General features: G+C 42.4%; 2 protein-coding genes across 2 annotated transcripts; one reads left to right on the top strand and one right to left on the bottom strand.

Moving 5' to 3' along the window:
• Positions 1-2887: 2887 nt before the first annotated feature.
• krt5 (keratin 5) lies at positions 2888-7759 on the top strand. The gene is made up of 9 exons (XM_027008429.3): positions 2888-3549; positions 5109-5317; positions 5413-5473; positions 5583-5678; positions 5795-5959; positions 6049-6174; positions 6326-6546; positions 6647-6705; positions 6806-7759. The coding sequence occupies exons 1-9, from the start codon at positions 2995-2997 to the stop codon at positions 7087-7089; spliced, it is 1776 nt and encodes a 591-aa protein (XP_026864230.3). The 5' UTR covers positions 2888-2994; the 3' UTR covers positions 7090-7759.
• Positions 7760-8250: 491 nt separating this feature from the next.
• Positions 8251-16023, bottom strand: zgc:171775 (STKc_p38 domain-containing protein). The gene is made up of 12 exons (XM_027008430.3): positions 15798-16023; positions 14831-14960; positions 14015-14073; positions 13375-13486; positions 13069-13098; positions 12714-12761; positions 11290-11404; positions 10984-11055; positions 10780-10859; positions 10196-10274; positions 9698-9871; positions 8251-9506 (listed from the first exon to the last, which is right to left on the bottom strand). The coding sequence occupies exons 1-12, from the start codon at positions 15914-15916 to the stop codon at positions 9445-9447; spliced, it is 1080 nt and encodes a 359-aa protein (XP_026864231.3). The 5' UTR covers positions 15917-16023; the 3' UTR covers positions 8251-9444.
• Positions 16024-17967: the final 1944 nt, after the last annotated feature.

Genomic DNA, 17967 nt, shown 5'->3' with positions numbered 1-17967 from the left:
CCAATAATTCAGTGAGGTTGGCCAACTCCATCTATAAATGTTAGCTGAAAAGGAAAAACATATTTAACTATGCAGTTTTTGTAAGCCATACGTGAGAGGTACACCTGGTTAACAACTAGCCTACAGCATACACGCCACTTTTGTTTGATCTGTAGTTTCCTACAAATAGAACTGCTGAGGTGTTTTTTGGAATCCAAACAAAAATATAAGGTTGAACATAAAAAAAAAAATGTTTGAGGTGCAGGGAATGAGGTACCTGCTCACATGTAAGAGAGGTACCTGCTTCATGCATTGCACCCCACTGTTATACACATTAAGGTGGTTGTTGTTGGTTTTTTTTAGTGTTTACCATGTGATTTCTCACAGACGGCATAGCACAGGTATACATTCATGCATGCTTCACAATGCAAGCATATGTGTCCTTCCTAGGGTGACATATGTACAACGTTACTGTAAGTATTCCTCCTGCAGTCAGAGACACTACTCATTGTCGTAATATTATGTACTGTTTTAAAAAATGCAATGGTTTTAAAAACGTTTAATTTGTTTAGGTTTCCACTGTAACATTTAATGCCCAACTACTATAGGAATGTAGTAGTTCAACCGAAACCGAGGAACTCATGCAAATGGTTTGACCTGCAGTTTTCTGATTTTATTTGATTTTTTTTTCAGAATGCTGCATTTTGCAGGCATTACTCACACACACCACTCTGCACCTCGGGGGCAGTAAACAGTATGAAGTGCAGTAGCTGTTGAGCAGGACTCTGGCAGCTCACAACACGAACTAGTACCTCATTTGCCTTTAGCATGACACATTTCATTCCACGCCAGCGTCGAATTTATGGCCCTACGATCCGACTTGTTCAGACTCATAAAATGAGTCATAGTCCTCTAGATTGTTTGGATGTTTGAAGTGTGTAAGTCTTAAATTATTACAGGCCTAATATTTCTTTTTTTTTTTTTTTAGAAGACTCGAGATGCAGTTTTCTGTTGCCAAGAAAGCATGCTTCTTGTACCAGATGGTATATTGGTTTGGAAATTCTAAACTGGCTCAGTCTCCTCATAAACTGTTCCTCATATGTGAAAGTCATCAAACCTATGTGTAAGATCATATGGGTGGAGCAGCATGACCTTAGAAAGCTTATTTTACTTGCTGTACCTTCAAGGAGACGTCTCATGCACTAGCATCTTTTTAGTTGGCACTATTAATAAGCAGATTCAATATATATATATTCATTATTTATTTATAATTGCTATAAACAAATGATCTCATTAACGTTTAGGTTTTCTGTGACTGATTATGTTCGGTCCTGGTGTTTCATTGGCCTGTTTAGTACAATCCTGATTGGCTCACAAGCTCTGCACTGCCCCACCCTCTGCGGTCTTTGCAAAAAAATGTCACATAACAAGTTTCTCTGTACTTCATCAACCCAAAGGGCTTTGTGATCAGCTAAAACTCAGCGCTATTTGAGAGGATATGTAATGCTTTAATGTGCATCTTTAGATTTCAAAAAGGGCCTTGTTGAACCCCGTAGACTGATTTGAATTGCGTTACCAGCTTTGTGGGGAAACTCCGGTTTAAAAAAAAAGAAAAGAAAGAATTTTGTCTGCCTCGAGAAGCAGGAAAGAAGAAAGACTTACAAAGAAGTCAAAGCATGATTGCATGGTGGTTGCTGCACACTGCCACCTATAGGCACGTCCACACTACGCTTTGATATTCTCCCACTCTTCTGTCTGCTCCGTTACATGGCCTCCGTTATAATCCTCTTACATTTAGGTTTCTTAAGAAACTCTCTAGAGGGTCTGAATTTTTATGAATAAATTCTGCCTTTATTAAAATTACATAAAGGTTATTGAGAACACCTTTTTTATTAAACATTTAGATTTCTTTCAGCTCCGTGGGATTCTTCAGCTTCTGTGCATGGCAACCAGTGGCAGTTGAACACAAACACAAGCCCCTGAGAGATACAGAAGGTCAGAGGGCAGTCAGAGTCGGTCATTTATCGCAAATTCTGGAGCGCCTGAGGGCACAGTGCGGCAGGTAGTATGTTGACCTGTCTGTCTTGTTCGCTGCTCTCGTCCTCTGCTGTGTGCATTAGGCAAATGCCAGCAGTGAAGGGCTTTGAGCTTAAAGGTGTTAGCAGCGGTCCATCCTTTGTGGTTCCTGCCTGTTTGCACTATGCCAACGAACACCGGTGTCACATGCCTGCAAATGTCAACATCTAGTCCACCGAGGTGCTTTGCATTCCACTGCACTAAGCCAGCAGCCGAGGCTCGGCGCTGCTGTGCACTCAGAGCAGGGAGGGAAGAACCCCGTCAGTGAAACAGTGGTCTGTTTGTGTTGTTCGACATGAGTTACTGAAGGACAATAGCTTTTATGATGAGAGATCCGGATGCGTGCAGTGCAACTGTGTCCAAGCCCTTCATCAAATATTACCCTATTCAAAATACCTGCTTCCAGCCTGTTGCTCCAAGTAGACAGGCAGCACAGTGTCTTTTGGCCTTATAAAATATGCATATATGCATGTCAATGCTCTTAACATCGTATACCTTAGCAAGCGTGGAACTGATCCGAGTCTATCAATTGCAAAAGAATGTGGGACACTTGCATGAAAACCACGTCTTGATTTTGTGCTTGAAAAGGCTGCGCATAAGGTATTCAACTGATAATTACGTATTTGATTGACTTGTTTTCCTTTCCAGACTTTCTCCGGTGTACGAAAGCTCTGAGACCATCTCCACTTACAGAACTCTCTCACCTGCCTGACATGATGGGTGGGTCCCTGCGCAGGTGAGCTTGGGGGAGGATGTGCCTGAGGCAGGCTGGGAGGTCCAGGTTACTCCCTCTCTCCTGACCTGTTTAAAAGGCGTCCTCTGCCGCGGAAGAAGCACGCAGAGGGACTCTCCTCTAAGTGAGCTCACCTGCTCCTGTCCTCTCGGTCTCCTGCCCGTTCTCTGTTCGTGCCCTCCCTTGGAAAACCCCCACCAGCAGCCATGAGTAAGACCTTCCAAACCAGCTACGTGTCAGGCGGCATGGGCGGCGGTAGCATCAGAAAGAGCTTCTCTAGCCGCTCGGCCTCCGCCGCGCCCATGGGATCGAGGATCAGCCTCAGCAGTGCACGTCGGTCCGGCTTCGGCAGCGGTGGAGGTGGCGGTGGCGGCTCCTTCAGCTACAGCGTCAGCAGCATGGGAGGAGGGTACGGTAGCGGAGCAGGCCTGGGCGGAGGTTTGGGCGGAGGTTTCGGCGGAGGCATGGGTGGAGGTTTCGGCGGAGGCCTGGGCGGAGGTTTCGGCGGAGGTCTCGGCGGAGGTCTCGGCGGAGGTCTCGGCGGAGGTCTCGGTGGAGGTCTCGGCGGAGGTTACGGAGTTGGCATGGGTGGTGGCATGGGTGGTGGACCTGTGCCTCTCCCCATCACTGCTGTCACCATCAACCAAAGCCTTCTTCAGCCTCTCAACCTAGAGATCGACCCCAACATCCAGACTGTCCGCACTCAGGAGAAAGACCAGATCAAGACCCTTAACAACCGCTTCGCCTCCTTTATCGATAAGGTAGGACTGTTGTTCCTCTTTCGCATCTTCAAAACTATACAAATGTACATGATTACACAGACATTTCCATTCCATTTGTAATATATTTGGATGGCAGTATGGGCTTGGTCATGCATTTCAGATTGTCACAACTTTCACCTGAACACCACTATGCTCATTAAACATTTGACAACCATTAGCATGTATGCTGAAACCATGCAGGTACTGCAGAATTAGATGAGATTCTAAGTATTAGATTCTACTAACTCAAGAATCGAGTTTTCAGTTAATTCCTAGGTGTTTAATTAACACTAGCAGTGCTTATACACGTCCAGCTGGACACAAATGTAATGCTTTAACAGCTCATTCAACACAGTAGGTGTTCAGTATTAGATTTCTTGCTCTGCATGACACTATTTTTGCCATACAAGGTATCGAGGCATACTAGTCCATAGCTGTTTGGTTGAGTGGTTTTCTTTGACAGCAAGAGTTCATATTCAGTGGCGTTTGAGTTTGGAAACCTTAGCCTAGGCAGATCTAGTGACAGCTTCTTATCTCCAAATAAGGGCATGGATCGAGTTAGCCATTTATTCCCATGGCAACCGTGTGTGTGTGTGTGTGTGTGTGTGTGTGTGTGTGTCTATGTGTGTGTGAACATCTTTTTGGGTGCTGTAACAACAAAAACACTGAAAGGGAGTGGTAGTGGTACACATTGGTCATGTATCTCACAAACAATTGCACATTATCAATACTGGGGTGTTCTTTCCTCTAGGGAGAATTAGGCTTCTAGCCACTCCCTGGCTATTAAATGCTATGTCAGCTTTTCACACTATGGTGCTGCATCCTGTTCGCTCTTTTCTACAATCCGGGCAAGATCGATTTCCACGACCATGGTCAGTGCAATAGATTGGCAAAGCTTTGTTCACGGGCACATAAAACCACTTAAGAAGAATACCCATATTATTTAACTTCTCGAGTTTAAAGACACCCTTTCTGCGTCGATGCACACCCCAAGCCATTGTAATTACATAGTGGGAATCCTAACCACACCCCAACCCCAAACCCAATCCTAGCTCGAGCCGAAACTTGGAAACTCGGTTGCATCATGGCTGTTTAGGCCAGCCAATAGGCACCAAGAGGGCTTGCCAGATGACTATGAAAAAAAAAAAAGGTATATTATGCCCTGAGAGCACATGTCAAGCACAGGCACAGTTAAAACATGTTACAGAGGTGTATAAAGTTAGTATTTCATGACCTCAGGAAGAAAATGTGCTAATCAGACTTATAAGAACTGCACGAGGACCACCCCTGCCTCAGGGCACCAATTACGATTTCCGGCCAGCAAGACCCAACAGATGAGGCACTTATGCTAATACATGGCATTATCATAGACGTTTTAAAAGCAAGTACCAACACGCAATGGAATTATACCTCAATCAAAATGTCTAAGAATACCATAAGCCTGGCTCTTTATAGAAAATAATTGCTGTTAGGAATGTTATATGTAACATGAATATCAGCACAACAGTCAACTATTTGTCAGGTTTTGTTCTGACTCCAGCTGTTTATTATTCCCGTAGGTACGTTTTCTGGAGCAACAGAACAAGATGCTGGAGACCAAGTGGAATCTCCTTCAAGATCAGAAGTCCACTTCCACCAACATTGATGCCATGTTTGAGGCCTACATCGCCAACCTGCGCAGACAGCTGGATGCCCTTGGAAATGAGAAGGTCAAGCTAGAGTCTGAGCTGAAGAACATGCAGGGCCTGGTGGATGACTTCAAGAACAAGTGAGTGGCCTAGTCTGTCCTCTTCTGCAGGTTGAGAAAAGGCACATGACAGATTTCTCATTCCATGAACTCTCTAAACATTTCTAAACTTGCAGATATGAGGACGAAATTAACAAGCGCACAGCCGTAGAGAATGAATTTGTTCTACTAAAGAAGGTTTGGACACAATGATACAATGATCTTTTTTTACACATTCTATGAATCTATACAATTGCGCACTTCCAAAATTAGCCTCTCGGATTAAACAATACTTATTACCCATCAGGATGTCGATGGGGCCTACATGAACAAGATTGAGCTTGAAGCTAAGCTTGATGCTCTTCAGGATGAGATCAATTTCCTCAGGGCCATCTATGAGGAGGTGGGAACCTGATTGCATAACATTGCCAAATTTGGCCAAAAGGCCATGCGGTGTTTGCAAAGCAAGGCCGGTTCTTCACCATGTTCTTATTGACTCCCTCCATTCCATCCTTCCAGGAACTCCGTGAGCTTCAAGGACAGATCAAGGACACATCAGTTATTGTGGAAATGAACAACAGCCGCACCTTGGACATGGACGCCATCGTGGCTGAGGTCCGTGCTCAGTATGAAGACATCGCCAACCGCAGCCGTGCCGAAGCTGAGTCATGGTACAAACAAAAGGTAAGAAAAGGATGTCTGGAAAAAAAAAAACCAAAAAAAACCCAGAAGCGCTGGATTTAATGGGGTGTTACTTTCCTTGATCTCACCAGTTTGAGGAGATGCAGACATCTGCTGGCCAATTTGGAGATGACATTCGCAACACCAAGAGTGAGATTGCAGAGCTCAACCGTATGATCAGCCGACTCCAGAATGAAATCGAGGCTGTAAAGGGACAGGTGAGCTGGGTTTTGAACACTGATATATTGACACTGATTTCATATTTCTGGCTAAGGTGATTTAATAAGGCTTCAAGGCCAGACCATTTTTTTGTAAGTTCTACTACTGGATAGAGACAGAAATGTGTTTTGGGACCTTTCATTTTGCTAGCGTGCCAACCTGGAGACCCAGATTGCAGACGCGGAGCAGAGAGGTGAACAGGCAGTAGCAGATGCCAAACTGCGCATTAGGGAACTGGAAGAAGCCCTGCAGAAAGCCAAGCAGGACATGGCCCGGCAAGTACGTGAATACCAGGAGCTCATGAACGTCAAACTGGCCCTGGACATTGAGATCGCCACCTACAGGAAACTCCTGGAAGGAGAAGAGAGCAGGTCAGTTCAATAAAAACACATACTATCTCAAGGTAAATCGTGTGTTTGTTTGTGCTTTCCTGTGCTGTCTCTAAACTCTGTGGTATGAATTCGCCTACAGGATCGCCTCTGGTGGAGGAACTGCAACCATCCACATTCAGGAGAGTTCAAGCGGAGGTGGTAAGTTTAATATACATTTCTTTGCTCTTCCTGGCATATTATTTCATTGCACTGATTGAAAGATGACTAACCCCGTTCTTTTGGTGTTTTGCTGGTGTAGGATTCGGCGGTGGCTTTGGCGGTGGAATGGGCGGTGGAATGGGCGGAGGCATGGGTGGAGGCATGGGTGGAGGCATGGGTGGAGGCATGGGCGGAGGCATGGGCGGAGGCATGGGCGGAGGCATGGGCGGAGGTTTTGGCTACGGACTTGGTGGGGGCTCAGGCCTGGGCGGGGGCACTGGTATGAGTCTGGGCGGCGGCTTCGGTTCTGGCTCCGGCATTGGCATGGGCGGAGTCGGAGTGTCCCGTAGCTCTATGGTATCCAGTAGCATGCGTCGCTTATAAATCCACAATGTTCTCCCAAACGCTCCATACAAAACCCCATCGCTGAGTAACTGATTCATTTCCAAATATTGTCCGGACGAATTTCTCAAGCGCCCTCGCCTCCACGTTGTTTCCTTTTCAACTTCACCCCATGCTATATGTATTCATAGAGTATCCGCCTACCCTGTATCAAACATGTTTACATGTGTTCGGCATATAGCATAAGACGTGGTGCAACATAATAGATGCTCTGTGGTTATAGAGTGGGAGTGATGAGGTCTAGCTCATAGCCTTTGATGTTTGCTCTTACCTCCCAGAAATGCTTTTGCAATGTAATCCCTTACTTTGGCAAACAAAAGTAAGAGGCCTGGAAAGGAGTTTTTGCACTACCTGCCTGACTAGTTTCTGCTGCTCAGTATTAAAAAGATGAATATTTCCTAAAGAAATTAGGCAAATTAAACCAGCAGAAAAATTTGGCAGTACCAACAGTTTTCTAAATTGTTTTATAGTGCAACACAGGCTAATAACAAGTAATGTTCTTTGCTACATGGAAGATGGACTAAGTTGAGAGAAGAATTGTCACAATGTCCTGTACTCTGTTTCCCAATGACCAACTGGCACAATATGATTTATGTTATGTGGTCAACCATACCACTGAAAAACCTAAATAAATGTGGATTCCCTTCATCTATTCATGTGTTGTTGCCTGTGGTTTGTTCTCAAGACATTCAGCTGAGTTCAGCAGTTTCAGCAGGTTAGCTTTGATGGTAAACCAAACCAAATAGCAAATAGGCACAAGCACCAACACTGGCTAAGAACCATTCAGCTCGGTTCTCATGGGACCTTAAAGCTAAGAGTGAGCCACCAGGGTGAGTGGCTTGGATTACCCTGAATCCAAGCTGCTACAGAAGCTTTCATTTAGTTGGGCTTTGCCTATAACAATGAGCTATTTTACAGATGTCCCTAGGGAAAAAAAAAAACAAGTTTCATTTGAAAGGATTGTCAAACTTCACCTTTGCATAAGTTTAGGTTATGTCTGACAACTGTACATAGGTTTTTTAGTTATAGTGTGTATACATTTCCCAACATTAATCTCAGGTGATGAAATTAAAATAAAGTACACTTGTGTTCATAATCAAAATAGGGTCATTTAAATATACACATTTCTCGTGGTACCATCCTGACTGTGTTCTTGCGATGCCAAGATCAGTGAAAGTCTAGTCCTTTTAATGGCAGCAATGTACTGCCACTTAGTGGTGCAATTCCGCAAACGTAGCCAGATCCATATTTATGTCTGCATAGAGATTGCCAGTGAGAAAGCACACAGTTGAATAAAACTTTGCATACTGGACATATTTTAATTCATTACCCTAAATTCTTGACATAAATGTGGACTAAATAATCTCTAAAAAGGTACATCCATTGTCAGAGGGCACAGTACATGTTCTGTATGCTTTTTGGCAAAAACCGGGTCTTGACTGGTGGGAAAAGCACAGCAGATAAACTACTTCAGTTAAAAGATGCAAAAAAAATAAATAAATCATTCAGGCAACCATCAATATCCACTTAAGCAAAAGAATCACATTTTAGGACTACTACAAAACAAGCTACAAGTAAAAAAAACAACAACAAAAAAAAAAAGTCAATAATGTGTCAGTGTAAGTTTTGTTCTTTAAGAGTTGAATACCCAAGCTAGAGATTTAATACAATAAGTGTAACTATTCAAATTTCCATCTCAGTGGCATGAGATGCATGAGATGCTGTAATGCAAGGGAACTGACACTCCACCAGGGGACCCTCAGCCGCACAATCCCTACAGCAGTTTTAAACTCAAGAATGTTTAGGTACATTAACAACTGGCTCTGAGCAAAAACGAGAAACTCTTCAGACCAAATTCCAAACATTTATCCAAACTGAGTTTCAAACAACAACAATGCAAAAAAAAAATAATAATAAAAATTTAAAAAACCTGAAAACATAGCTACTGACTAAGCCTCAAACATGATACAAGATCTTTGTTCATGATACAAGTCTGACAAATGTTCAGGAATCCCTAAGTTTATTTTTCCCCAAAAAAGTCACTACATGCATTTGAAAGCATCGAATAAAACAATTCAAACAGTTTAACATACTATTACAGAGAAAAATCAGAAAAGAACTCACATCACCAAAGTAGAAAAGAACTATACATCTTCAAGTAACTTAACTACAGCACCTACAACACTTTCCCCTCTGTTGGCCTCAGTAGCCTTATCACCTTACGTTAAAATAAACACAGGACATGTCATGTGCTGGCAACGCTGCATGTGTTTGATTACGCATCCTTGTAGCTCGATGCTTGTTTATTGCATTGCACCGCTATTGTCAGAAGAGGTGTTACGTTGCAGTTTGTCTGGGATTGTCAGGGTCAAAAGTCATAATCTCCATATGAATAAGGCCTGTGAAAGATAAAAAGGCAATTACAAGGAGTCACTTTTATGATGGACAGTTATCTTAGGTCAGATAAAACTCTTTTGCATCAAGCAAAATGTGCCGTTCCAAATGAGAGGGTGTGTGTGCGTTTGTGGGTGGGTGTGTGTGTGTGTGTGTGTGTGTGTGTGTGTGTGTGTGTGTGCACGCGCACTCTTACTCTTCCACTCGCTGATAGCAAGCTCCAGGCTCTCAAATGAGTCATCATAAGGCGGAGACTCGGGCTCGTTTTCCGGGTCATGAAACTCGGAGAGGTAGGGCTGAGACAGGCCGTCTTTAGCTGTGAGCCTGACCTCCGGGTCGAGCATCAGAGTCTTCTCCACCAGGTCCACAGCTCCACAAACACACATTTCACATGAGAAGGACCACACCTATCTATATCCCACACCTTTCAGCCGAGGCTGTGAGCATCACACAATCCTACTGCTAAAGGAGTCTGAATGGTGTGCAGGGGCAGTATCTCCCAAATTCTGTCCCACAGAACAAAATTAACTAGAGATTATAGCTCAACTCCAGATAAGTACAGATTCAAGTCCTCATTCATCCAGCCATGGATGGAATTAAGAAACAGTATACAATCATTTACAGATGAAGAACCTGAACTACAGTGGTGACTAAGCCATTCTTCAACAATGGAACCTACACTACAGAGACTTACCATTGGAATCCATGGTGGGGAAAACTTTTCTGAAGTCTTTCTTTTTCTGGACTGGAAGAGACTGAACATATAACCTTGCCTGCAAGTACAAAGTTTGACTTTGTTTCACTAAGTAGAATAAGCAGTACAAATTATTGCATTCATCCAATCACAATTTAGTTCCAATTTTGTATTTTACTGGTACATAGTTTGTTTCAGAATCAGCCTTAAAATCATAAGACCAAGTTTTAGAATAACACCCAACGAAGCGTCCCAATAATGCAAAATAATGGACAAAGTGTGCATCATTGCCAAAGATAATGGCGTGTCCTCCATCGGGTCCCATATTACCTAATAACAGTTCACTGGCTGATACCTCACTTACACTATGGCTACTTACCAGCGTTTAACGATTTTGTTTTTTATTCATTTATGTTTGCTAACTAAGTGATATGAAAACAACTCTATCATTTTATTTAGCTAACCTTCTAACCCCACTTCCCCATAGCTATGCTAACATTATTACGTTAGACGTCTCCGAGTAAAAGAAAAGCCACCATCCATGAACATGATCAGCAATTCCAAGAAGCAGAGTGGATTCCTACATCTTTGCTCTGCATTTTTTGCACCAGTGAAGAGGGAGGTGTCCCAGTCAGGTGAAGGATCATGTTCAACTGGTCCATACCTACAGAACACGGTTAAGGAATTTGTACCTTCACGACTTTACAGCAGAGCAGGTTACAGAATGAATGTGACCTACGCCCTCAGCAGAGATGGACATGTGGAATGCAAAAGTAAAGAAAGGATACTGTCATTGCCGGGGAAAAGCACCTTCTCGGTGATCATCTCAGCCAGGATGCAGCCAGCAGACCATATGTCAACTGCAAACAGAACAGTTAGAAGAAAAATTCAGAGAACAGTTCAATGCAAGAGTGGCACTGTTGATGTGGACATTTGCCTACATAGAAAACAGTGCACTTAACCAGCTTCAGGAAACTGCTTTATACTGTCATTGACAAAAAAATGAAACAAACAAAGGAATACACACTTATAAGGTGTAACCTAAACCTATGCAAAGGTGAAGTGAAATTAAGGCTTCTAGGGCCAAAGGTCACCTGTCTGAGTATAATGCATCCAGTTGAAGATGACCTCAGGAGCTCGGTACCATCGCGTCACAACATAGCCGGTCATCTCCATTTCAGCGTGCCTCGCCAAACCGAAGTCCAATATCTGTGCGTGTGTGTGTGTGTGTGTGTACGTACACACACGAGTACGCAAGAGGGAAAAATAGTGAGATAAAAAAAGGGAGACAGAGGGAAATCAATGTTTCCAACTTATTACATCATAGGCTGTTTCAACACAGTCTCTGCTGACAGAGCAGGAGCCCAGGCAGGAACCAGGAATGAAGAGCCAGGAATGAAAACCCTAAACGGCACACTTACTGAACAGTAACATCATACAGTACTCGAGTTACCTTTAATTCACACTTACTGAACAGTAACATCCCACAGTACTCGAGAGTTACCTTTAATTCACACTTACTGAACAGCGACATCCTTCAGTACTCGAGTTACCTTTAATTCACACTTACTGAACAGTAACATCCTTCAGTACTCGAGTTACCTTTAATTCACACTTACTGAACAGTAACATCCTTCAGTACTCGAGAGTTACCTTTAATTCACACTTACTGAACAGCGACATCCTTCAGTACTCGAGTTACCTTTAATTCACACTTACTGAACAGTAACATCCTTCAGTACTCGAGAGTTACCTTTAATTCACACTTACTGAACAGTAACATCCTACAGTACTCGAGAGTTACTTTTAATTCACACTTACTGAACAGCGACATCCTTCAGTACTCGGGAGTTACCTTTAATTCACACTTACTGAACAGTAACATCCTTCAGTACTCGGGAGTTACCTTTAATTCACACTTACTGAACAGTAACATCCTACAGTACTCGAGAGTTACTCTTAATTCACACTTACTGAACAGCGACATCCTTTAGTACTCGGGAGTTACCTTTAATTCACACTTACTGAACAGCGACATCCTACAGTACTCGGGAGTTACCTTTAATTCACACTTACTGAACAGTAACATCCTTCAGTACTCGAGAGTTACTTTTAATTCACACTTACTGAACAGCGACATCCTTCAGTACTCGGGAGTTACCTTTAATTCACACTTACTGAACAGCGACATCCTTCAGTACTCAGGAGTTACCTTTAATTCACACTTACTGAACAGTAACATCCTTCAGTACTCGAGAGTTACTTTTAATTCACACTTACTGAACAGCGACAGCCTACAGTACTCGGGAGTTACCTTTAATTCACACTTACTGAACAGCGACATCCTTTAGTACTCGGGAGTTACCTTTAATTCACACTTACTGAACAGTAACATCCTTCAGTACTCGAGAGTTACCTTTAATTCACACTTACTGAACAGCGACATCCTTCAGTACTCGGGAGTTACCTTTAATTCACACTTACTGAACAGCGACATCCTTCAGTACTCGGGAGTTACCTTTAATTCACAGTTCTCGTCAACGGCAAGGTTGTTGGGCTTCAGATCCTGGTTAAAAATATTTTTAAAAATCACTGCCAGCAAGTCTAAAGATTATGTAAAATGTGAGAGCAATTTAAGCCTTTTTTTTCTTTATGTGTTGGCCCATCTGTTGACATACAATTTATTATGAAATTATGTTTTGAAAATTGTGACAACATTAATAATATCTTCGCAGTGCCTATTCTATAACACGGTTATTTTTGATAAAACCCTTATCCACTGGGAAATCAATTAGTTTGCATAAATCCTTGCTTAGAGTAATCCCTGATACAGAGTGAGGGTAAAGACATGGCACACGAAGGGTATTACATACCCGGTGAATGATCCCAGCAGAATGTATATACTGAAAAGAAAACTCGCCGTTAATTATTTAATGCAAATGGAATGTCAAGGCAACCATTATGAAAATGAATACATTTGACTTAACAAATATGCAATTTATTTGGCATAACACTTACTATGAACTGAGGGAATTAAAATTGAGTAAAAAGATTGCGAGGCAATGAGAATGTAAACAATGGGAGAGAATGTACATGAAAGCACAAGTATTGTACACCTTCAATGTTCACAACATCTGGTCAAGTCAAAATGAGACAGAAGACCAGCTAGGCATGCAGACCTTGAGTCCTCGAAGAAGCTGGTAGAACAGGTAGACAATGACTCTTTCGGTAAGCCTCCTCTTCTTCATTATGTGTGCCAAGTCTTGAGCTACCAAGGGCATCACCAAGTAGCTGTAAAGTGCACACGCACATCACCCAATCATAGGATTTACATGTGGGGTGTGTATGTGGTTGCCAAAGAAAGACAATTTTCAACTGAAAGACATTTACCTGACACTTTTATCCAAAGCAACTTACATTTATGACTGACTACAACTTGAGTAATTGAGGGTTAAGGGCCTTGCTCAGGGGCCCAAGAGAAGACAGTGGGGGGGCCTGAACCAGCAACCGTCCAATTACAAGTCAAGTAACTTAACCACTGAGCTAAGACTGCCCAGTGGGATGCTAGAAAAAGACTAGATTCATTTAGACACACAAACTCATACCCATGCACATACTTCTGCAGTGTATACCAACAAGAAAACTCCACCTTTTAAAGACTTAAACAGCTTTCACATTTGATGTTTAATATAAGTAGAACAGTTTGTTGTATAGATTGTACTCGCTCGCTCGCTCACTCACACTTTTCGACTATTTAACTTGTCATGACAAGCAGAGAATTTTTGCACAGGACTGCACTCTGCTCTTCTTTCTACTTACAATGTCTGGAATTTCTCCAGTGAGGAATCAGGAGTGAAAACATTCAGAAGGCAGATCACCTTTGAGGAACAAAGACACACTGGGTTTGATTTAGCAGCAAATACAATATGTCTTAGCTTGTGTAAAATCAGGAACGCAGTCAGTGATAAAGAATGAACAGATTTCTTATGGTCCGGTGATTGGTGGTGCCAACACAGATAACAGATAACTACCCCGTTTTCTTTAGCCAGTTACTTTAGAAACTCCCACCCACTGAGAGCACTCTGTACAACACAATGTAAGGAAAATCAACTTAAATTTGAACACCAACAACATATTTAAGTTCATACACTGACCAGGCCACATCTTAAAGTACTCGTACCAGTTCTCATGTGGGAAGGGCAGAGAGTAAAGCAACAATGCATGAGTGACTTAATCTAGTTCTCCCTTCATCCTTGTTTCTGATTCTATAATGAGCACAGAGTGGCATAAGCCAAATGATTTATTTGCCAAACACAAAAACAGGTTCGGGTGGGGGACCAAAATAATGTCAACAGCTTTTCCACTGTGTGTTTCCACTGGCTCTGGTTGACCAGGTCTTTTCTGATTTCACTGTTTGTTGTCAGGTTAACTGACCTGGTAGGAAGCTATGCAAGGAGACCTTTGTATATTCTAAACGCACAAGAGTGTGTGCATTGCTTTCATGTCTAACAACACTTGGACAACTGAATTACATTTCTGAGATAGATTTTGGAGCTTGTGTGTAATAACAAAGCAAGTAGGCAGTTATTAGTTCTATCCTAGCAGGTTTTGTCCTGGGTTTAGTGCGCGACTCACATTTTCATGTTGGATGTGGCGTAACAGGCGGAGCTCTCTGTACGCACGCTTTGCATGGATCAGAGACTGGAAAGGTCTGTACAGCTTCTTAATGGCCACCTTCTCCTTGGTCTTCTGGTCGATAGCAGAGCTGCAAGAGTTACAATTAGATTACTTCGGTGAGGCAGTGAGAACAGGGCAAGGAGTGTGTGGCTAAGTAACAAACTAACAGACTGCATCCTGTAATCTCAAATAGATGTTTCCTGGATTGAATTTGGGGGTACAGGTTCCACATGAAGGGATGCTTTAAAAGTGACATATAGATTTTGGCCAGTTTCACGTCAGTGCAATAAAATCGTGTTCTAACTTAAAACATTCATTGAATATGTGTGATGTGGTTTAGTATATTCAGCAGAGCTCCATCCAGCGTGAGTGTTCTCACCTGAGGTAGCAGCATTTCATCGCTATTACATTGGAACATTTTGGTTGAGTACATCATTGACCCCGAGTGCACTGGTATAAAAAAAAAAAGTCTAAAGAGTCCACACAAAGGCCAAACTCACACCTCACACTGACCAGTAGTAGAACCTGCTTATATCAAGATCAGGCTAGCTGCCTTGGGTCCTTTTTTTTGTCTTATCTTCAAACTTGCTGAAACTTGCACTCTCTCAGGTATGCAACACAACTTATCAGCTTTATTTATTTTTCCTAAAACCAAATCTGGAATTACACTTTAGGATTACATTTAAACATTTGATAAAAGACTTGTTTACCGGCAGGAACACGCCAGGGAAATTATGAACAGTAACCATAGCCGAAGGCTATGGTATTTGAGGTATTCATATTTTGCAAACATTATTTCCACAATTTGCTATAATAAATGTAGGTTTCTGTATATAAAATGCAAAGTTACACCTCACCAGTACATGCAGGCTACTTGGTTTAATATATGTATATAAGCTACTTATATGCATATTTTACCCCGTACCATACTGTGCCATACGCGCCAGAGCCGATCGAATTTAACGTCGTGTATCGATCCGGAATGTCCCATGTCGTTTTCTGGATCTCCAGTCTGTGAAAGCCAGCCTTCAGGGGGGAAGCCATACCGCTGTCCACGTTAGTGCGCTTCTCCACTATGTCAAAGTCGGTTCCCCACTGTGCGAGGTTAGCTTTGTTTCAGGAGAGCTTTGGAGCTCCTCAGGTGAAGCAAAGCGGCGTGCATACACGCCCACCCGGAACGCGCCATAGCGCTGTCACGTGGTTACCTGCGGTTTACCTCTAGCTCTAGTCGTAACTCTTTGAAGGTCGTTAAGGTTTCCGCATGCATAATTATATTCGACCGGTTTGGACCCGTTATTGTAATGAACTGAATATTGTCGATTCACAGCTGCTTTTGTGGCTAAGTTTTTTTTTGTTTTATTTTGTTTTGTTTTTGTTTTTTTTTCACTTTTCCAGCTGATCTAAATTGACGGATGCATTCAATAGTCAGTTACTAAATCCAGTCGTTAGCCAATGACCGAAACTAAAGAGGCGTTATTTTAAAAAGTCACAAACTTATTCTAGGCCTGTGCGTACTGCATGTTCTTCACATTCAGTTGTCATAAAAAAATAAAAAAATAAAAAAAATTAAAAATTCTCTCTCTTTTTCTCTCTCTCTCTCTCTCTCTCTCTCTCTCTCTCTCTCTCTCTCTCTCTCTCTCTCTCTCTCTCACGTATTTAACCAAGCAAATAGGTAAGAGCCCCATTGGATAATTACTGTATGGGTGATTATGTTTCAGCGGGCAACAAGTTATTTAACCCTAACCGATGCAGTGAGTAGCTTCTCATTTCTTAAACAACCACATCAAAAGACATCCTGTAGTCGTGAAAAAGATGTTAATCTGTTTCAGAAGGGTCAAATTATTGGCATGCATCAAGCAGAGAAAACATCTAAGGAGATTACTGCAACTACTAAAATCCGCTTAACAAGTGTCTAAGGCATTATTAAAAAGTGGAAGGACAGTGGGGAAACATTTTCTTCGAGGAAGGAATGTGGTTGGAAATAAATCTTGAATGATCATGATCAGCGATCATTTAAACATGTGGTGAAATCAAATCATAGAAAAACAACAGTAGAACTCAGGGATATGTTTAATAGTGAAAGTAAGAGCATTTCCACACACACAGGGAAGGGAACTGAAGGGATTGGGACTAAACAGCTGTGTAGCCTTAAGAAAACCATTTGTCAGTGAAGTTAACTGGCAAAAATGGCTTCAATTTGCTAGGGAGCATAAAGATTGGACTCTGGAGCAATGGAAGAAGGTCATGTGGTCTGATGAGTCCAGATTTACCCTGTTCCAGAGTGATGGGTGCATCAGGGTAAGAAGAGAGGCAGCTGAAGTGATGCACCCATCATGCCTAGTGCCTACCGTACAAGCCTGTGGGGGCAGTGCTATGATCTGGGGTCGCTGCAGTTGGTCAGGAATAGGTTCAGCAACGTTATGTGCCCAAAGAATGAGGTCAGCTGACTACCTGAATATACTGAATGACCAGGTTATTCCATCAATGTGTTTTTTCTTCCCTGATGGCACGGGCATATTCCAAGATGACAATGCCAGGCTTCATCGGGCTCAAATTGTGAAAGAGTGGTTCATGGAGCATGACATATCATTTTCACACATGGATTGGCCACCACAGAGTCCAGACCTGAACCCCATTGAGAATCGTTGGGATGTGCTGGAGAAGACTTTGCGCAGTGGTCCAAATCTCCCATCATCAATACAAGATCTTGGGGGAAAAAATTAATGCCACTCTGGACAGAAATAAATGTTGTGACATTGCAGAAGCTTGTGGAAACGATGCCACAGTGAATGCATGTCGTAATCAAAGCTAAGGGTGAGTGAGAGCACAGGAACACATAATTATTAGGACAAACACCAAGCTGATAGGGAACTTATAGGGAACTTCATGAAGGTATTTCCAGTATTTTTCCAAATAAAACAACACTAACCAGTAGCCTTAGCATCAGAAACAAGCTAATGTTAGCCTGAGTGCAACATCACAGTAGAATGGGAAATGTGCTATGGAGTGTTACTGTAATCATTATGATTTGATCTTTGTGGTTAATGTCTTAATTCTTTTAAGTTTGTGGGAAAATCAAATCAAATAAATCAAGC

This window comes from Electrophorus electricus, chromosome 24 (genome assembly GCF_041902795.1).
Source record: "Electrophorus electricus isolate QZ-2024a chromosome 24, ASM4190279v1, whole genome shotgun sequence".
Lineage (NCBI taxonomy): Eukaryota > Metazoa > Chordata > Actinopteri > Gymnotiformes > Gymnotidae > Electrophorus > Electrophorus electricus.
Note: the sequence above shows the minus strand (reverse complement) of the source record. Positions and strands in the feature narration are given on the sequence as shown.